The sequence below is a fragment of the Pleurodeles waltl genome, chromosome 3_1, assembly GCF_031143425.1.
Source record: "Pleurodeles waltl isolate 20211129_DDA chromosome 3_1, aPleWal1.hap1.20221129, whole genome shotgun sequence".
NCBI classification, from domain to species: Eukaryota; Metazoa; Chordata; class Amphibia; order Caudata; family Salamandridae; genus Pleurodeles; species Pleurodeles waltl.
Genome location: NC_090440.1, coordinates 1,039,232,936 through 1,039,255,271, shown reverse-complemented (window position 1 = coordinate 1,039,255,271; position 22,336 = coordinate 1,039,232,936). Strand labels below are relative to the sequence as shown.

The following is a 22,336-nucleotide window of genomic DNA, read 5'->3' as shown; positions in this document are numbered from 1 at the left end:
TGTGTAATATCGCCACATTAGCATTAAAAAAATGATGCTAACTTGGTGATATATGACGCTAGGCCCTTCTTAAATTCGGGCAAGTTGCTTGTTGCTTCTTAACCATCAGCCTCTTTGAAAGGACAATGGTAGTGCAGTGTGTTGTGTGGGGTGACGCTTTATAAAATGAATGAGCTATGTTTCTGACAGGAATGAAAGTGATTTATAAACGGAACTTTCATATGTTATGATAAAGCACTCAACAGTAAAGTATAATCCACGTTTGCAAATTGTGCTGTCAAAGAAAATATGATTTTAATGTGGCTACCTATATGTAATCATCTCATAAATGTTTTCATGCTGTAAATTTCATAATGATTTACGAACTAAACTATATAGATTGAACTTTAATACAATACGTCTAACATATACACAATCGGGTCAGGTGCAAATTGAAGAAATTGACTATCACATAAGCACCAGGGCACATATTACATTGTTATTCACAGGACTCAACTATGTCAGAAGTACCAATTCTGGAAGAGTAATCCATTTGCAGTGTCACAGTGCTGAGGAAAGGTGGTGCATTACGAACCATTGACAAAGGTTGCCGGCTCCAACTTCAAGGGCTGAGTGCTACGAAGAATTTGAACCCCTTACACTACTTTTTTTATTACAGATCATAGGTTTGGTGCACACAATAATTCATCTACACACGTGTATATAGTATGCACAAGGGGCAAGACGTAATAATATACATTTACACGGAAATGCTACATCCCCACATGGCACCACTCTTAGAAACAGGCCGTCTTTTTTTCAAACAGGTGAGCCCAACACTATTTCATTCACGATTGGAATAGTTCTCTCCAATGTCTGGTGGTGAGTTTTCAAGGGCTCGCCTGTAACAGTTCTTTTAAATGACGCTGGTATTTTGCGGCCCTGTCTGTCTTTGATCCATTGGACTAGACTTGCTCAAAGGTACGAGTTGAGTCGAAGTGCTTCCTCCATTACTGGATGACGAGTGTTTCTGCTGGCGTGCCTGGAAATGCTTCTTCAAATGCCACTGTTTCCATTTTCTCTGAATTTCAAATTGAACCTGGAGAATAAAAAACGTATTGTCTGATATTAGGTACCTGTGCAAAATAATTTTTCCGAAAGGCCATATGCTTTGATTTCATTTTAAGTAAGATTCCACAGTTTTCCTTTCTGCATATTGTACATTATGTAATTCGTGGCGATTTAACAACTTGGCACAGCTTTACATGTGTATTCCTGGAAATCTTTGCGAAATCCTGAAAGTAGCAGACTTCCTGAATCGGGCCTATGGTCTTCCCTCTGCCTCGTGCGTCTTTCTTCCACCGCCCTACTCTTTCTGTCTGTTTTTCTCACATGTGCAGGTTCATTTCTAACCCTGCCTTTTCTCTGTTTTTGTATTCTTTTCTTTCTTCTTTCTCCTTTTGCTGCCCTTTTTTCTCATGTTCTGGGTTAAGCTCTGAATATGAAAAATAACCACCCATCCCTCAAAATGTGTGCTGGTGTCCTCCACCTCGGTCTCAAACTAAGCATTGCACACATCTATGAAAATTCAACTATGTTGCTATTAAACTAACAGCTATGAGTCCCAATGTATGACTTGGAAGAACAGAGAGTATGGGCCATATTTATGGCCTGGTTTGATTCGCTCTTGCACTACACAGTGTGGCATCATAAATCTCGAATAATGTAACGCAGCGCAAATCACTGCATTACATTACTCTGCGCCAGGGAGGCGTTTTCATAGGTGTTTTTGTTCCCACCCAACATCCATGGAGTTTGACGCATTCCCGGATTTACAAGAATTTGTAAACCTGGGAATGCGCCAAAAACATATGCCACCCCAGGAGAGGCATAGCTTGGAGAAAAAGAGCATAATGGTCTTATCCATGTCATACTTGGAGATTATATTTCCGTACCTCAAGTACAGGCAGCTAAAGTGGAGCGTTTAGGATATTTTTCCCTGTTTGGTTGGCCTAACCAGTCTGAAAATTTGCTCCTGAAAATAAAGAACAAGGGCGAACTAGGGAAAACACCCACTTTTTGTGTTCCAGAGAAACTTCCATAAAACAGAAGGGGCCACAGAACCTATTCAGACACTTTTGTAATGCATATTTTTTCATGCATTAAATTTGTGAAGTATCTGGGTGTCTCGGGTGGGCACCGGAAAACTCAATATAATAAAACAAATCTGGGGAAGGAGTCATTTACTATTCACTGCTCCTAGGAAGGATTGCCCCAAAATGCCTTAGGGCATTTTTAAAATAGCATATTGGCTTGCCAGTGATGCTTTAGAAGAGGCAGGGACACAATTCTATTTTATTTTTTTATGTTATGAGGTGCGCAGAGGGTGCAGCAGCTCTCCAACAACAGTAAAAAAGCACTAAGGGCCTGATTTAGGGTTTGGCAGATGGGATCACTCTGTCACAAACGTGACGGCTATCCCGTCCGTCGTATTACGATTGCATTATATCATGTGGACATTGTAATACAGCGGATGGGATGTCCATCACGTTTTTGATGGAGTAACTAGTCCGCCAAACTCTAAATCAGGCCATGAGTCTCCTAGGTCTTTAAACCCATGACCCCAGGAGAACTTACTACATTTTTTAAAGCACACTGAGCTGGAGCTCCATGCTCTTCAGTTGGAGTGTAGGGCATTCTTGTAGTTGTGTTACTGTGGGTTAAAAATGTTAGAAGAAAAACTCAGATTACATTGATATTGGTATTACACTCAAGGCATAAAAATGGTCACTGTGATAAGGCATGGACTGAGAGAGGTATCTAAAAAGAGGAAAGTAGGATCTGGTACCACTGTCCGTGAAACTGAAGAGACTGTGTCCAAAATATCATGAAAAGTATAATACACACCACAATGATGTTAAACGAAGGGGGAAACTCAGGAAATGTAAGGCAGTCATTGGCAGGACAGAAGTGGACAGGAACTTTAAGGCTTCATCTGATTTACTGGAATTTCAACAACAAGCAAATCCAGCTATATGCAGATAGAGGAGAGCCAAAGTCATGATACCGTTGGTTCTCCTTAAGGGAACTCGGCCAAACACAGGGTTTACTCAAGGAAGCAATGTTGAGGTTATGCAGGAAAAGAGAAGCAAAATGCAAGACACTTAAAGAAAAATAGCCTAAGGTGAAGACCAAGAACGATATAAACAAATAAATGTATTGCCCAGATACCACAAAAATGTCAAGCATTCGAACTGAAGCAATCAGTATAAGGATTAATACAACTGTATATTAGGGTTTAGGATTAAGAGCCCAATAATAAACATTTATTATACAATCTCAAATTGCAGAATGTCCAGTAACACTACAGACTGATCAGATGATTTCTCATTGTCCCTATTTATCTTTGCTTAATGGATCCAGAGGTAATTTCTTGATTTTTCAGATGAAAATTATCTTAACACATAGTATAGTTTTTGGAGTTCATTTCGTTAAAAAAAGAGCACATTGCAAGTGATGACTGATGTGGATTTGAATCAGCTGTGCTCTTCTTGTTGCTGATAAAGTCTTGGATTTAAGGAAAAGCACAAGTCTGGTCAAGGTATTTCCACAGCCTGAATGTTGGGTTATGTAGCCAATGATCCTTTCATGGCAAAGGGCCTGATTTAGATCTCGTGGACGGGTTACTCCCTCACAACATTGATGAGTATCCCGTCAGCCGAAATATATATCCCATAGGATTTAATGAAATTTATATTTTGGCAGACAGGATATCTGTCACAATTGTGACGGAGTAACCCATCTGCTTAGATCTAAATCAGGCGTAAGTCTTTTATGGTGGTTGCAGACAGATGATCTTATGTTTTAAAATTAGCCGCTGGGAGCTCACAGTGAAGAGCTAAGAAAAGAAAAGCTTCCTCAAAGCAAGAATTAATTCCAGCAATAGTCAGCCGCAGAAGATATTTTTTGGTAACCCTGTTCTTTCGCATTTGCTTGACAACCTTTGAGGCCCGATTCACAAAGCAATTTATGGCCTGAAGTCTAAGCCAAAGACCAAAAATGGTTAAATTTACCCCTGTCAGGTTCTCACAAATGAATACTTGATGGACACAATTGATTTAACTACTGAATAATTGTATCTTATGGTTGATTGAAACTATGCAGTAGTTAATTCCTTTCAAGGGGTTGTAAGTGGATGGATGATGGTGTGGTTTTCCATGAGACTTTTTAATTCCACAAGCCTTGTGAGTCTGTTGGCATTTCCAAAATCCACTTCAACCCTTTCCATGTTGGAAATGGTTTGAGATTTACTCTAGATAATAGCTGGAGTAAATTCCCTTCCAGGGTGGAAAGTGGAATAGAACACCCACAGGAGTGTAGGGGATTAAAAATAAAGTGCATTTCTACAGTGCAATTTGTTGTTGTCTCGCACACACAACTATGCATTTAGGAAATATCAAGGGACATATTTAGGAGTCCCTACCTCAATTTGAAAGCCACATTAGTGTCATATTTTGACGCAAATGTGGGGTTCAAAGACCAAAAATGTTGTGCCGTATTTACAAAGTGGCGCAATGCATGCAACTGTAACGCCGCGCCTTGATGCAGCGCCTCTCTCTCTGCCTTTGCGGCAGGAACGCGCTGCAGGCACTCGGAGCTCTGTTCCCCGCGTTGTTTGGTAGCACGTCCTGGGAAGTGCGTATTACGCTCCCGGTCGCGTTACCCTTACCTGTAGACATTTTTTCTTCTTTTCTGTTGGAGGTGGTTTTTCTCTGATCTTTTTCCTTCTTGCCTTTGTCTTCTTCATGTCCATGCTTGTGTCCATCTTGTCTTCTTCCTGTTTGTATTCCCAGCAAGCTCTCTTTTCTTATATACTGCTTTCTTTTTCCTATTCTTGTCTATGGGTTTTTCCCAATTCAAGATGGTGTTCTTTCCCTTTCCTGTGATGTCACTTCCCCTTTTTTAAGTATATAAGCCAGTCAGTCTTGCTCTACCTTGCCTTGCAAACACTTCCTTTTGGTTGTGCTCTTCGCTCCTGTTCTTCGGTCCTGCTTTTTGCCTTGGAATGTTTTTGTCTATTTTTGTTCCTGTTGTCAAGTCCTGTTTTTTCTTCTTCTCTTCAGGAGTTCCGGTTTGAGGTTTTGCCCCAGTGTTTGTTTTTTTTTCCCTCTGGGACTCCATATGGAAGGTACGGTCTGCTTTGGCGTTTCCTGTCAAGCGGCACCGTGGCTACTAGAAAGGGTCGCCCCTATCTGGGATTATCCAGAACCTGTAGAAGACCAGGTGTATTCGCCAACCCTGTATCCAGAGGTGAGAAGTCAAGTGCAGTTTGTAACAGCAACCCTTTGCGCTATATTATACCAGCACCAGGCCTAATGTATGCAAAGGGGGCTTTCCCCCGTTAGGGGGGGCCAAAATAATGGTGCAAGGAAATCTAAGAGATTTCCTTGTGCCATTTTTTTTGGCACTTTTAACGCCTGCACAGACCAGAACCAGAGGAAGTTAAAAAATCAGTGGTGCCGGCCTTGAAATTATGTAAAGAACACCATTTGATTAGTATTTCAGTGAAGGAACTTGCATGTTCAGTAACTGATTTCAATACCTTGGTTCACTCTGTTTTTTCTCTCTCTCTCTCTCTCTCTCTCTCTCTCTCTCTCTCTCTCTCTCTCTCTCTCTCTCTCTCTCTCTCTCTATTTCTCTCTCTTTCTCTCTCACTCTCACTCTCTTGTATATGGGACATGCATGTAAAAGTGTCGTCCTGGTTTCTGTACTCCATCCTCACAACTTCCTTGACAAACATGGAGCATTGAGTTGAACCACTGAAAAGCAGAACAACTTTGGGGGCAAATATTTCCTGGCAGATGGCCCGTTCCTCCTATACGGAAACAAAGTAAATTACTCCGTTGTCCTGGTGAAGGTACATCTCTGCTGGATTTAAAAATGACTGCCACGTTGACAGTCATTTATTACTAGAAAAAGCAGGGGGTGCCCTTTAATCCGTGCCGCTCTAGGGCTGACATAGACGCTTAAAGAAAAAAGAAAAAAGGTGAAGCACAGGATGCAACACTTTTCTCCAGAAGTTAGTATGCACCAGAAAAAAGAAATTTGTTTGGACGACCCACTACTCAGTTAAAGCCAGCTGAATTCAATAACAAAGTGTAAGTGGTGAGACGTCCAAACAATTTTCTTTTGTATGATACATATTAACGTTGGCATCTTGCGCTCCCCCGTTTCTCTTGGAGGTAATTCATTAAGCATTGGCAAGGACTACCCTCACAGTAGTGCTGGTGGCCCAAGGGTACTGGAGATAATTATTGGCTCATGGGGACGAACAGCAAAATGCTGGCATACTGGGCATTATTCTTGGCATAAGGGGACCCCTTGGCAAAATGCTGGCACTTGCACGCTGGCACACTAGATGTTATTCTTGGCATTTATGCAACCCCATGGCAAAATGCTGACACTGGCATACTGAACAGAATTCTTGGCATAAGGGCCACCCATGGCCAAATGCTGGCACTGACATAATGGAGGTAATTCTTTACATAGAGAATCCTATTTTCAAAATGCTGGTACGCTACAGGTAATTCTTGGAATATGTAACACCTGTGGCAAAATGCTGGCCCTGGCATACTGGGTATCGTTTTTTAACAAACGGGTTCTCTATGATATATGGATGTCAGCAATGGCAATATTTTGGCACTGGCATACTGTAGGTAACTCTTGGCTTTATAAAGCATCTCCTTCATATGGCGGCACCCACGACAAAATGTTAAACGTGGCATAATGAAGGTAATTACAGGCATACAGGAGAAAATCCATTGCACGTCTAAAAAATGGGTACATTTCTGTGAAGCATTACGCTGCATTGGCCTACCACATCATGAAAGTTCTTGAATATTTCATGGGTGCCCTTTCAGAAGCTATGGCTTATAGGCAAATTTCTGTGAAAAACTGTGCTTAAAAATGCACAATGTAACCCCTCACACTTGCTGGAATTTGGGGCACTTATTATGTCCCACCACTTTCAAAGATCACCCGTCACCACTGGTTAACTTCAAGAACAATGTTGTTAAACAGGAGTTGTTCTGTCAAACGGAAACATTCATCCCTTCACAGCAGGATTTAATTCAGAAATGTAGTGAAATAGCAAAAAATGTCCTCTGGGAACATTACAGAGCTTTGGCTAGACCACCAGTGCAGAACTTTCATAACAAGCAAAGTATGTGGAAAGATATATTTTTACAGAACAAGTAGTATTTGTTTCAAAATATAATAACGTCAAATTGCTTTAGATAACCTAATGACTCCTTAAATTCTATTACAAGTTTAACGACGCTGCCCATCTTAAGCTATGTTGTGGGATTATGTTTTGCTGCCTTTACTGCAGACTTCTTTAAACTGTGGAGGGTGACCACCTGGTGGTCCATGCCTGCATTTCCAGAGAATGAAGATGGCCTGGAAGCGCAAGTTTGTTTATTCGGTGTATTTCCAGGCTGACTTCAATTTTATGCAGAGGTTGAAGTGCACGGAAAGGTGTGGAACTATGATCCTGAGTGACCTTGGGCAGGGTCGGGGAGTGGGGTGACAGTGTGAAAGATGTGACTGAAAAGAAAAAAATCTAATAGTATTATTTTTTCACTTTCTGGTAACTGCATATAAAAAACATACACACACCTCGAATGAAAAATAAATGGAAGCTAAACTGATCAATGGGAAATGTACTCTTTTACATGACGAACCCTCAGTTAGCTAATGTGATCAGTGCTGTTGTCTCTGTGCGACCAGAGATTCACAGCATTGAATCCTGGTTGGCACACTGGGGAGTAGTGACTTGTGTATTATTTATAATGCTACATTGCCCCAACCAGTGGCTCTGTCCACTGTGGTCAGCCCTTCTCCTCCCCTAATAATTGCGTTAAACTTTTGAAGAGGGGACCCGACTTCAAAACATTTTGGCCCATATTTATACTTTTTGACGCAAAACTGCGCCAACGCAGTTTTGCGTAAAAAAAATTAGCGCCGGCTAACGCCATTCTGAAGCGCCATGTGGGCGCCGTATTTATTGAATGACGTTAGCCGGCGTTAGCCGCCGGCGCCGTCTGGTGTGCGTTAAAAAAAACGACGTACACCAGGCAGCGCCGGCGTAGGGGGATATGGGGCTTGGGAGTCAAGAAATGGGGCAAGTCAGGTTGAGGCAATTTTTTCGCCTCAACCCGATTTGCGCCATTTTTTACGACTCCCAACCCCCATAGAAATGACTCCTGTCTTAGCAAAGACAGGAGTCATGCCCCCTTGCCCAATGGCCATGCCCAGGGGACTTATGTCCCCTGGGCATGGTCATTGGGCATAGTGGCATGTAGGGGGGCAAAAATCAGGCCCCCCTATGCCACAAAAAAATAAAATAAAAATACTTACCTGAACTTACCTTAATGTCCCTGGGATGGGTCCCTCCAGCCTTGGGTGTCCTCCTGGGGTGGGCAAGGGTGACAGGGGGTGTCCCTGGGGGCATGGGAGGGCACCTCTGGGCTCCTTCAGAGCCCACAGGTCCCTTAACGCCTGCCTTTTGCAGGCGCTAAAAAACGGCGCAAAAGCGGCCGTACGTCATTTTTTTTGACCCGCCCACTCCCGGGCGTGATTTTTGCCCGGGAGTATAAATCCGACGCACATGCCTCGGAGTCGATTTTTTAGACGGGAACGCCTACCTTGCATATAATTAACGCAAAGTAGGTGTCCACGCTAAAAAATGACGCTAACTCCATGGACTTTGGCGCTAGACGCGTCTAACGCCAAAGTATAAATATGGAGTTAGTTTTGCGTCTAAATTGCGTTAAAAAAAAACGACGCAATTCCGGTGCAAACGGAGTATAAATATGCCCCTTTACTTTTTTTAGTGGGGGGGCAGGGCAGAGGGGAACTCAGAGCAAAACATTTTGAAGACAACTGCTTTACTGGATTATGACAGCATATTAACCCTTTACTTCGTATTTACTTCAGAAGATATATGTTATCATCTAGCATGGAATATGCTTGCTGACCTGCCACCTTCCATTAAAAGTGGCAAAACAACATGTGGCATGAAGTATCATTCATATAAAGTTTGTCGCATTCTAGGTACATTACACACGGACTAAAGCCTTGTGATAGTCACCTGAGAGAGACCATAAAAAGCAAAGAAAAACGGGATTCAGCAGAGGGGAGCCCCAAGTAAAATTCTGAATATCACAATGGCAACTGTAATATCATCAGAAAGTATCTGCTTGAGCTAGTATCCCACTAAATGAACCAGTCCCCCACAGAGCACAATTATAATGCGTTGTGAAAAATTGTGAAATTTGCAGAGTTTGGTGAATTTTGGATAGGTAAATAACATTTGGTATGAGCTGAGCAGGGGCGGCTCCCCCGCAATGGCAGAAAAGCGTCACCCCCCTCGCCAATAGCCAGGAGATGAAAAATAAAACAATAGCTTACTATTGTTTTATTTTTCATCTGCTCGCTCAGCCAGCAGTGCAGGGAGGAATGGGGCTGAGTCATGGGAGGTGGGAGAAGAGGAGAATTTACCTAATTGTACATGTGTGTTTGGCCGGCTGACTCAAGCCGGCCAAATACACAAGAGCACTTAGGTTTCTCCAGCCTGGCTGTGTTGAACAGACGGGCAGGTGAAACTGCACAGACCCTAGGGATGTGTCTGAGTGGCAGTCCAAGCCTCTCACACCAATTCTGGTGCTGCTTTCATGCTAGGTTTGGCATAAAACAGTGCTAAGATTGCTGGGGAGCCTGTGCTCGTGTCCCTTCACAAGAAGAGAAGCAACGAGGAAAGGTGTTTTCTTTAATTTATTTTTTGTTGTTTCCCCCATTCCCGTCCCACGCCTGCCCCTCCCTCATTGACATTTGCGGCGGCCGCCGCTGGAGATGAGTCAACGCATGAGGCAGAAGTCCAGCATATTGAGACCAACATAGGACTATGTCCACAAGAGGTTTCTATCCCCAGAGAGGCATCCACGATGGTTAGAAAAACAGGACGTAGTCAAACGTTGGAACAGATAAAAGACACTGTTCGACAGACTATGGGGCTGATTTAAGAAAAGTGGCGCTGCACCTAGTGCAGCACCACTTTCCCTTCGCCCCTTAGCGCCCTCCTACCATCACCATATGTGTGGCGTATTTAAATTACGGCACACGATGGCACAGGTTAGGGAGCTATAGCGTAATTTGGTGCTACTCCTGCAGAGTACATAGTGGCCAATTATAAATAGTGGTATGCCCCCCTTTAACATCTGCTCTAAGCAGGCGTTAAAAGTGCCCAACAAATGGCGCAAGGAAATATCTTGGATTTCCTCGTGGCATTTTTTCAGCCCCCCTAACGGGATGTCCTCATTGCATACATTGTGCCTGGCACAGACATAATGTGGCACAAGGGGTTACAAAGTGGAGCAATGGATGCATTGTGCCGCTTTGTAAATAAGGCACAGGGAAAATGCCACTTTAGCGAGCCTTAGTGTAAAAAAAATGAAGCTATGGTGATACTAACGTGGCGCTAGGGGCTCTTCAATCAGCCCCTAAGATTTTGATCTGATAACAGGTAGTAACATTGGAAAACTGGACAGCCATGGTCCTCCCTATTGCTACATGTAACTATCAGGGAAAAGGTCATACAACTACATAGAAAAAAGATTGAAGGGAAAAGTATAATTATCGCTTTTGAGAATAAATTTTTCAACCAACACATTGCATTTGACGCAGAAATCCAGTAAGAGCGGCTCGCTTGTTTGCACAAATATAAACTTATAAACAAGACTCTATGGGGCATATTTAAGAAAAGAACGCCCCTAACACCACCATGTGTGCGCCATATTCAAAATATGGCGCACCATGGCATTAGTTGGGGGACTAGCATCAGAATTTTTTACGCTAGTTTGGCGCTTTGCATGATTAGCATAAAAAATGTTGACGGTAGTCCTGCAAAGCACCCAGAGACCCACTGTAACCAATGGGAGCCTCTTCGATTTCTTCACGTAATTTCCCCCCCCCCCCCAATGGGGCAACGCCCCCTTTGCACACATTGGCCCTCATTCAGAATTCAGCCCTCCATAATACCGCTCCGCGGTCAAAAGACCGCAGAGGGTATTATGAGTTTTTCCCTGGGCTGGCGGGCGGTCTCCAAAAGACCGCCCGCCAGCCCAGGGGAAAACTACCTTCCCACGATGAAGCCGGCTCGTAATCGAGCCGGCGGAGTGGGAAGGTGCGACGGGTCCTACTGCACCCGTCGCGTATTTCACTGTCTGCTATGCAGACAGTGAAATACTAGCGGGGCCCTCTTACGGGGGCCCCTGCAGTGCCCATGCCATCGGCATGGGCACTGCAGGGGCCCCCAGGGGCCCCACGACAATCCTTACCGCCATCCTGTTCCTGGCGGGCGAGCCGCCAGGAACAGGATGGCGGTAAGGATTGTCAGAATCCCCTCGGCGGCGCAGCGAGCTGCGCCGCCTTGGAGGATTCTTAGGGGCAGTGGAAAACCGGCGGGAGACCGCCGGTTTTCCCTTTCTGACCGCGGCCAAAGCGCCGCGGTCAGAATGCCCAAGGGAGCACCGCCGGCCTGTCGGCGGTGCTCCCGCCCCCGTTGGCCCTGGCGGTTCTCTACCGCCAGGGTCATAATGAGGCCCATTATGCCTGGTGCAGGCATAATGTAGAGCAAAGGGTTACAAAGTGTCACAATGCATGCATTGCACCACCTTGTAGGTATGGCACGCCACTTTTGGCCTTCTGACTCCACATTAGCATACAAAAATGATGCTAATGTGGCATTAGAATTGTGCTAGAGGCTCTTTAATATGCCCCTATATATTTTAAACATTTTATACAGTTCCTACTTTAAGTTAACTGTTTAGTAGTGTTAAAGTTAGCCCATAGATAGTCACAAGTTTCAATTGTACATATCTGTAGGTGACTTACCTCGCCATTAAGAAAACAGTAGAGTACTGCCACAACAAATCCCTGAAAAGGAATACAAAATTTACAATTTAAACCCATGGATATTTATTTAAAAAACATAATTGAGATGTGTTAATTGCTGTCACTGAAATTAATTTTCAAGAAAAAAGATGAACACAGAGGAAGGTTATCCTGGTCTTCAGTACTGACTAATAATAATATCTCCTTCAGAACACCCACTACCACTACATCACAAGAGAAGTATACAGCTAGTAGTATTACCTCCACCTAGACTCAGCTTCAGAGGTAAGTAAAGATGGAGTTAGGAACAGTAATTATATATTTACCTAGTAATGTCGTTGATGCAATGTTTTCATGACGAAATATATTGCATGCAATATATTGACCAGCAACCAGTTGATAGACTGCAGGTTGGATCTCGGGTATCAAATTTTATTTGTTTATTTATTTATTCATTCGTGAACATTAACCACAGGCATCAGAGTGCTTTATAACAACATATTTAAAAAATGTTCTCAAAATATTAACATATGCTAATCTCTGTGCTCCAGCAGGAGCAGCCCCCACCTGCGAAAGTTAGTCCTTTTGCTTTTTCAAGAGTAATCAGTGAGAGAGCTGTAGTTAGAGAACAGTTCCAGGACTCTTCAATGCAGCACAGACACTGATGACAACTGTGGGGCCTGTAATGGACATGTACCCCTGCCCTTAGCGACATCAACTCCAATGATGTTTTGATTCCAGGTGCAGATTTTTGTTGCCATGGGCGAACACGAATCATGCGTGTGTGCCCTTGACAAAGTCCTGTCTTGCAGATTGCGGCCTTATTGGACTGGGAGGTGCACTTAAAGGGCTACCCCCATAGTGATGAAGAAGTTAAGTAGCACAAGCGTGGTGGTCATAGTATACTGTGTAATGATGAATAGAAGTTAGCAGGCCTTTTTGACTGTGTCACTTGATTGAGGCCTACAGGCTCACTCATGTAAAGTTCTGCTGCTGTGTGCTTAACTCAACCTGGGCCTACATAAAATGCTATACAATGAACATGTTATATGCTTGTTCTGGGTGTACGTGTACCTGTGAATGGTACAATACATGGAAGATTTTGGGGGTCAATTTTTGGAGATGCAGGGCTGACTGGAGGAGCTTGCAGAAGTACAGGAATTCCCCCCAGACAGATCTGTGGATTGCTGCATTCCTGTGAGCTGGGTGGGACACACTAGAGGAAGGGAAAGCTAAGCTCTTCAGTATACTTTATAAGTGTGCTGTTTGGTTCAGAGCAAGGTCACTGAAATGGGCCCGGGCACATCTCAGAAAGAAGAAAGGAGTAAAAGAGAATCATAATGAGTAGGGCTGAGGACCTATGGTAACCTTTTGATATACATATCACTCTGGCTGACATGAAGGTGTGAACCTCTAGTTATTCCCATGGCCTGCATTGTGGGGCTATCAGATATGGGGTCCCTCCTGCTGTGACAGACTGCTTTCTGGAGGAAGGGCACAGCAGAGGAGAAGGCACTTCAAAAGGAAGCAGGCATCCAATATAAACTTCAAAGACTAAGGCCCTCATTACAACATTGGCGGTAAAAGCCGCTTACTGCCGTGCAGAAGACCGCCAACACACCGCCGCGACGCGGAATTCCGCCACAGCTATTATGACCCACAGTTCGGAATCCGTCAAAATCTAGACACCCACACAAGGTCAGTGATAAACTGGCAAAAACAAAACCTCCACCGTCACGCCAACAGAAATACGCCCACACTATCACGACACACGAATCCACGCTAAAAATACACACACATTTACAAAACACTACCACATTGGACAATTCGAAATACACACACCTGATACACATACACACACCACTCCCAAACACCCAATACAATATAAAACACACACCCACATCACCCACAAACCCCTACTACCAAAAATTCTGAAAGAAGGCCAGAGAGAGACAGCACCAGCAAGAACAACAACATCCACAGGCACACAACAACATCACCCACAGAATCTCCACGCACCTCACACAACACTGCACTACATATCAGCACACTTATCACCACATACTCCACCCCACACATCACCTACACCACCCCATGGCACGGCAAAGACACCCCAGGTTCTCGGAGGAGGAGCTCAGGGTCATGGTGGAGGAAATTGTCCGGGTAGAACCACAGCTATTCGGATCACAGGTGCAGCACACCTCCATTGCAAGGAAGATGGAGCTATGGCGAAGAATAGTGGACAGGGTCAACACAGTGGGACAGCACCCAAGAAATCGGGAGGACATCAGGAAGAGGTGGAACGACCTACGGGGGAAGGTGCGTTCCATGGTCTCAAGACACCACCTGGCGGTTCAGCGGACTGGCGGCGGACCCCCACCTCCTCCCCCACAACTAACAACATGGGAGGAGCAGGTCTTGGCGATTCTGCATCCTGCATCCTGAGGGCCTCGCAGGAGTAGCTGGAGGAATGGACTCTGGTAAAACAAATCTTAACTATTACATCCCCCACCCTACCTGCATGCCAGCACATACCCCCACCCTCACCCTCACCCCCATCACTCCAACTCCTCACAAATGTCCCAACAGCACAAACCACCCATCTCAACACCAAGCCCTGCATGCAACAACAGAGCATGGACACCCATCACTAAAGCATGCCCACTGCACATACCCATACAACCCCCTAAACCATCATCACACAAGGTCCCACACAGGAATGCAAGCACTGGGGTACACGGTCACCCACCCATTGCACACCATGACACACACAGATGTAATAACTATCCTTTTATACCCCTGCAGGACCCCTACCCAACGTCACCACACAGGAGGGTCCACACATGTCCACACCACCAACAGAAGAGGCCCACAGTGATGACAGCAGCTCTGTCCAACTGGATCTAGATGACCAGCCCGGCCCATCGGGGAACTCGGGACAGTCGGTTCCCCTCACACAGTCACAGGCCACTACAGACCTTCCCCCCTCTGGAAACACCAGCACAGCACCCACCCAGCGGGCCCATACCTCCGTCCCCAGGACACGTCAATCAGCTGTGTGTCCACCACTATAGGGAACCCAGGCTAACCCACCACCCCAACAACAGGGACCTGGGGGCAGTGGTAGTGGGCACACAGTCCAGGGGACGGAGGCCCAGGAACACAGGGGAACTGGGAGGGCTGCTGTGTGACAGGGAGCGGACGGCCACGGGAACCCACTCTCCACGAGACCCTCTCCTCCATCATGGGAGCCTACCACCACTCCCAGGAGACGATGGCAACGGTACTCGCTAAGTTTCAGGAGACCCAGCGCCTGCAGGAGGAACGGTATATGGGCTTCAGGGAGCAACTCAGAACCATCAGCTCCACCCTGGGCACCATTGTAGGGGTGCTGAAGGAACTTGTGAACACCAGGAGGGACACTGTGGCACTATAAGGGGCCCCTGACACTAGCATGGACGATGAACTGCCCACCACCTCTGCCGGCGCTAGTGGACAGGACGCCCCGCCACAGGACCACCACACCAGCACCCCACCCCCTGCAGAGGGAGAACCACCCCACAAACGGTCCCTGAGATCCAGGAACAAGACAGAGCATGATGCAAAGACCCCCGCCAAGAAATGAGACCATCCTGATTGTCATCCTACTGTCCCACTTTGTCACCCTGTCCATACTTAAACTGCCCCAGCTCCACTTCCTATGCCCATATGGGAAATGCACCTGTGAGACTAATAGACTGGACTCTGCCATGGACATTCCTCCGCCATCACCCCTCACCATTTTGCTACCCCCTCCAATATTGAGCACTTAAATAAACACACCTAAAGCACAAAACAATCTGGAGTCTGTCTGTGATTTCGAAATAGTGTATTAGCAATTACAGTGACAAAATGCTCTTTCAATAGTAATGTCAACATACCTATGTCACACGGCTCTAGTCCATGAGGAATCTAAGCAGATGTCACACAGTGGGACCCACATCTGTGAAATCGTAAGGGAAAGTGACAACTCAGTGACCATACACTGGGTGAAAACGACAGACAGTAGAGAAGTAGTAGTGTTAAAGTACATGTACTAGGCAGGTCTGTACTCTTACCTGTGTCTCACTGGAAATATTGCTGGATCACTGAGTCCCTGTTGTTCATGTCTTCTTCCTCTGCTTCCTCGTCTTCACTGTCCACAGGCTCCACAGTTGCAACAACACCGCCATCTGGACCATCCTCCTGCAGAAAAGGCACCTGTCGTCGCAAAGCCAAGTTGTAAAGCATACAGCAGGCCACGATGATCTGGCACACCTTCTTTGGTGAGTAGAATAGGGATCCACCTGTCATATGGAGGCACCGGAACCTGGCCTTCAGGAGGCCTAAGGTCTGCTCGATCACCCTCCTAGTTCGCCCATGGGCCTCATCGTAGCGTTCCTCTGCCCTTGTCCTGGGATTCCTCACTGGGGTCAGTAGCCATGACAGGTTGGGGTAACCAGAGTCACCTGCAAATGGCGAGGGACAACTGTTAGACACGCACTAACCTGTAGGGATATCCCCAGACAACCATTCCCACTGTCATGCTTCCAGGTGCTCACCTAATAGCCATACACAGTGCCTCTGGAGTTGACCCATCACATAAGGGATGCTGCTATTCCACAGGATGTAGGCGACATGCACTGAGCCAGGGAACATGGCATTCACATGGGAGATGTACTGGTCTGCCAAACATACCATCTGTACATTCATTGAATGATAACTCTTCCGGTTTCTGTACACCTGTTCACTCCTGTGGGGGGGTACCAAAGCCACATGGGTCCCATCAATGGCACCTATGATGTTGGGGATGTGTCCCAGGGCATAGAAATCACCTTTCACTGTAGGCAAATCCTCCACCTGAGGGAAAACGATGTAGCTCCGCATGTGTTTCAGAAGGGCAGACAACACTCTGGACAATACGGTGGAAAACATAGGCTGGAACATCCCTGATGCTATGGCCACTGTTGTTTGAAAAGACCCACTTGCAAGGAAATGGAGCACTGACAGCACCTGCACTTGAGGGGGGATCCCTGTGGGATGGCGGATTGCTGACATCAGGTCTGGCTCCAACTGGGTAAACAGTTCCTGGATTGTGGCACAGTGAAGCCTGTATGTGCTAATCACATGTCGCTCCTCCATTGTCGACAGGTCCACCAACGGTCGGTACACCGGAGGATGCCGCCATCTCCTCACATGCCCCAGCGGACGGTGCCTATGAAGGACAACAATGAGCACAGAGTCAAACAACTCAGAGGTACGTACCCACAGTTTACACAGAACACCATTCATACACCAAAGGTGGCCTGTATGTGTGTTGAGTCTAGGCCTAGGTATGTGTGACGCAGTTGAAAATGAAGCCATGTGGGCCCCTGAAATGGCGGCTGCCTGACCTCTAAAGTGGGACAATGGGATGTGAGGTAACTGCGCTGGTGTTGTACACCGTCGCGGTAGGCAGTTGAAGACCACGGCGCAATGCTGCATTGGTTAACATTGGACCCTATGGGTCCCAGGAGCCAATGACGATGTACGCCGGCGCGGACGTGACCGCCATTTTCTATCTGTTTAATCACTCTATACCTGATCTTCGACAGGAGAGGACCTACACTGCAAGTGCTGCTGTGACCTCGGTCTGGAAGAGACAATGGCTCGAGTGTCTGGGGAAAGGGCCCCTGCCTTCACATCGGAGGAGTTGAAGAAACTCGTGGATGGGGTACTCCCCCAGTACATGCTACTCTATGGTCCTCCAGACAAACAGGTAAGTACACAGGGAGCATGTTGTATGGGCTATGCCTGTGTGGTGAGGGCTGGATGTAAGAAGGAAGGGGGGAGAGTGCGGCGTGCATGAAACAACGGTGTATGCATGTGCCACATGGCAAGGGTAGGGATGGGGGCCAATCACTTTGACGGTGCAGTTGGTAATTACTTACTTTCCCCCTGTACATTTTATGTAGGTCAGCGCCCACCAGAAAAAACATATTTGGCGTGCCATCGCCAAGGACGTCCAGACCCTGGGGGTCTACCACAGACGGAGCACCCACTGACGGTAAAGATGGGAGGACATTCGCCGCTGGAGCAAGAAGACGGCGGAGGCTCAGCTGGGGATGGCCTCCCAATGTGGGAGGGGTGCCCGTTGCACCATGACCCCCCTCCACCAGGGCAGCCAGTGTGGCACGGAGCCACAGCACAGACAGTCCCCCTCCTGTGAAGCATCAGAAGTTGGCCAGTGCCCGGTGGGAGAGGGGGAAGCATCCAGCCACCAAAGCCGCTCCCAGGGGTCCCGGTGGGAGTGTGGAGTCAGCTGTGACACCTTCCAAGGTGGGAAGGGCCACAATAAACCCGGCAAGTCTGGGAAGAGCAGCACGGCGGAGAAGACCGCCATCATCCCCGCTGCCCAGGAGGCCAGCACCAGCCCAGCTGCCCAGGACAGGACCGCCAGTACAAGCCCAGCTGCCCAGGACAGGACCGCCAGCACAAGCCCAGCTGCCTAGGACAGGACCGCCAGCACAAGCCCAGCTGCCCAGGACAGGACCGCCAGCACCAGCCCAGCTGCCCAGGACAGGACCGCCAGCACCAGCCCAGCTGCCCAGGACAGGACCGCCAGCACAAGCCCAGCTGCCCAGGAGGGGCCCGCAAGCACCAACCCACCTGCCCAGGAGGCCACCGCCAGCACAAGCCCCGCTGGGCCATGAAGGACCGCCAGCACAAGCCCTGCTAGGCCATGAAGGACCGCCAGCAAAAGCCCCGCTGGGCCATGAAGGACCGCCAGCAGCTGAGTCCCTGCAATGGAGACCGCCGCCTCAAGCACCGCTGAACAGGGCACCGCCATCTCAAGCACCGCTGCACAGGGCACCGCCATCTCAAGCACTGCTGAACAGGGCACCACCATCTCAAGCACCGCTGAACAGGGCACCACCATCTCAAGCACCGCTGAACAGGGCACCGCCGTCTCAGGCACCGCTGAACAGGGCACCGCCATCTCAAGCACCACTGAACAGGGCACCGCTGTCTCAGGCACAGCTGAACAGGGCACTGCCATCTCAGGCACCGCCGAACAGGGCACCGCCGTCTCAAGCACCGCTGAACAGGGCACCGCCGTCTCAGGCACCGCTGAACAGGGCACTGCCATCTCAAACACAGCTGAACAGGGCACTGCGATCTCAAACACCGCTGAACAGGGCACCGCTGTCTCAAGCACCGCTGGCCCATGAGCGGGAAGGGCACTGACGCAACTGAGTCCGCCACGGGGTGAATGATGCACTCTGGGCACAAAGCCCCCTCCAGAACCAGTGGAGACTGTCATCCACTCACCCAATCCTTGGCAGGAGGAAGCATTCTGGGGCACAAAGCCCCCTCTAGAACCAGTGGAGACTGTCATCCACTCACCCAATCCTTGGCAGGATGAAGCACTCTGGGCACAAAGCCCCCTCCAGAACCAGTGGAGACTGTCATCCACTACCTCTGTCCTTAGCAGGATGAAGCACTCTGGGCACCAGTCCCCCTCCAGAAGCAGTGGAGACTGTCATCCACTTGAGAGACTGTGGCTTTGCACTCCCCAGGATAAAGCAGTGGGCAACCCACCCACTGTAGAGACTTGTGAGACAGTGGCTTTGCACTCCCCAGGATTGAACAGTGGGCAACCCACCCACTGTAGAGACTTGTGAGACTGTGGCTTTGCACTCCCCAGGATGGAACAGTGGGCAAACCACCCACTGTAGAGACTTGTGAGACTGTGGCTTTTCACTTCCCAGGATTGAACAGTGGGCAAACCACCCACTATAGAGACTTGTGAGACTGTGGCTTTGCACTCCCCAGGATTGAACAGTGGGCAAACCACCCACTGTAGTGACTTGTGAGACTGTGGCTTTGCACTCCCCAGGATTGAACAGTGGGCAACCCACCCACTGTAGAGACTTGTGAGACTGTGGCTTTGCACTCCCCAGGATGGAACAGTGGGCAAGCCACCCACTGTAGAGACTTGAGAGACTGTGGCTTTGCACTCCCCAGGATGTAACAGTGGGCATGTGGCCCCCTCGTGGATTTGGCATTGTGCACTCAAGCGGCTGAGGTGCCCCCCTTCCCTCCCCCTGAGGTGCCTGTTTAGTTGCTCTCTGATGCCCCTGCAGTGTTCTCTCTGTCATGGTCGGGGATCTTGTGTGGGCCTCGCCCATACCGTGTGGTCCCAGTGTTCCACAGACTTTATTAGAGCACTACCTGGACTACTATGCTTGGTATATATTTTGTACATGGTGTATATATATGTTTCTGCCTACTTTAAAAAAAATATATTACAATGGTTACACTCATTTTCTATTGTCTTTGCATTCTTCCAGGGGTTTGGGGGGTGTAACTGTGATGTATTGATATGCATTAGTGTGTGTGTTGTAGTGGGTGAGGGTGGGGGTGTTGCGTGTGTATGTCCCTGTTTTTTCCCTCCCTTCCCCTGTGTCGTAGGTGCAGTACTCACCGTGGTCTTCGCCGCCGGCGTTCGTGCTCCTGGTAGAGGAGCAGGAAGAATATTGCAGGTAGAATTTGGAGTTCCGGATCCATGGCGTCCTCGTTCCTCGTGGGGTGTGTAGAGGTGAGCGTTTTTCCTTCGGGATTCCTGTTTCCGACGTGTTTTTATCCGCGGTGAATCTGCCCCGGAAAAGGTGGCGGGTTGGCCTGTCATAATAGTGTGGGCGGTACATTGTCTCCCGCCTGTCTGTTTGCAGTGACCGCCGCGCTGTTTGTTTGTACCGCCGTGGCGGTCGGAGTGTTAAAGTGGCTGTCTTTGTTGGCGGTTTCCGCCACGGTCGTAATTCCAAATTTTTTACCACCGGCCTGTTGGCGGTCTTACCGCCGCTTTAACACCGTCCGCCAGGGTTGTAATGACCACCTAAGACGCTAAATCAGACTTGGTATCAGGAGATGGGCTATAAGAAGGGGAGCTTGACAGTCCTCCAAAATGGTTAGGGCCAAATGCCTAAGAACCCCTGTGGTATAACAGATAGGAGCAGGCATAAAACTGACAGGGGTCCTGGCCCCTGGCGCCATCCAGGTGCAGACGGGTAAAGATAGGCTTGCCTTCGGAGCACCAGCAGTGCGCCTACTGTGTGCGTCCATTGCGCGTACGTGCCATAGCCCCACAGAAATTCTCTTGCCTGCAACTAGAATAGCAATCAGGCAGGCATTTTACTGCTCGGTCTAACAGGCGAGTTGAGAAAGAGAGGGTATAAGTCAAAATGCAGCGCAAAAATAAAATCCCCAAAGTTAATCACACACCCAATTAAATAGTTATGCCCACAGGCCCTGGCTAGTCAAAAGCGGTGAATGTACTGTCTGCTGCGCGGACTCACCATGGCCCCACTGAAATACTCTTGCCAGCTACTAGACTGGTAATCGCCAGCAATAGCAATCAGGCAGGCATTACACCGCTCGATCTAACAGGCGAATTGTGAAAGAAAGAGTATAAGGCAAAATATAGTGAAAAAATTCAAACCACAAAAGGTAATCGCACACCCAATTAAAAAGTTATGACCACAGGTGTTGGCTAGTCCCCAAAAATAAATAAAAAATACATTTTAAAATAAATATATATAAATATGGCCTGACCTGAATTTTGCTAAGGTCTTTGATTGAGTCTGTATTCTAACTGAGCTTGGCACTCTGATTTATTGGTTAATTGATTTTGACTATATGACTTGATATCTGTATGAATTACAATCTGAAAATAAACCTTTAAGGTTTAAACCCTCTTTATCATTTTTATAGTAACAAATGGGTTCTACGTGTCTAAATCAAAATTGCCGTTTAGAGCACTTTACAGAGAAACAGTTCTAGCAAGGAATATCAAATGCTGATAAGGGATTAATACTGCTCCTGGTTCACCCAGAGCACAAGAAAAGGAGAGGGAGTGTGACTTCAAATTCTGGTAGCCGAGGATGGTTTGACTGGACCTGTTTAAGTAACCTGGATTTAAAGTCTGGGAACTGTAACTTTAAAAAACTAAAATTAATCCAATAATTCTGCCTGTGACCAGAGCTGGTGGCTAAAGCCTGCCAATCTCCCAGCTAGGTCAGAGGACATTACACAGAAAATCCAAGATCTCGTGCCCCTGGAGCCTCGAACACCAGTGCATGAATGCTTGTCAAGACCTGTGTGCCCTGTGAGGAAATGCAGACAGCTGGAGGGAGAGAGGGACAGTGAGAGATCCTGACTATTGTATCTCTGGGGAGGAGGCGGCTTCTGCAAAGATCAGGTCATAGGCCGTGTGCAGAGGGAAATCTGCATCCCTGTATGCCAAGTGGGGCCGCCATCAAGGTTACTGCCACACTGATGGGGCCATAGCCGATATGCAGAGTGAGGTTTATGACCCCATATGCCAGGTAGGGCTACTATGAAGATT

The 22,336-nt window shown here is 47.5% G+C and overlaps 1 protein-coding gene across 1 annotated transcript in view; it reads right to left on the bottom strand.

The window, feature by feature from the left end:
* Positions 1–278: 278 nt before the first annotated feature.
* SCTR (secretin receptor) overlaps positions 279–22,336 on the bottom strand; it is a 372,442-nt gene continuing 350,384 nt past the window's right edge. The window contains exons 12-13 of the mRNA XM_069224326.1: positions 11,932–11,973; positions 279–1,078 (exon numbers count right to left, since the gene is read on the bottom strand). Coding sequence (XP_069080427.1) covers positions 896–1,078; positions 11,932–11,973 — 225 coding nt within the window. The 3' untranslated portion in view covers positions 279–895. The remainder of the gene's footprint in view (positions 1,079–11,931; positions 11,974–22,336) is intronic.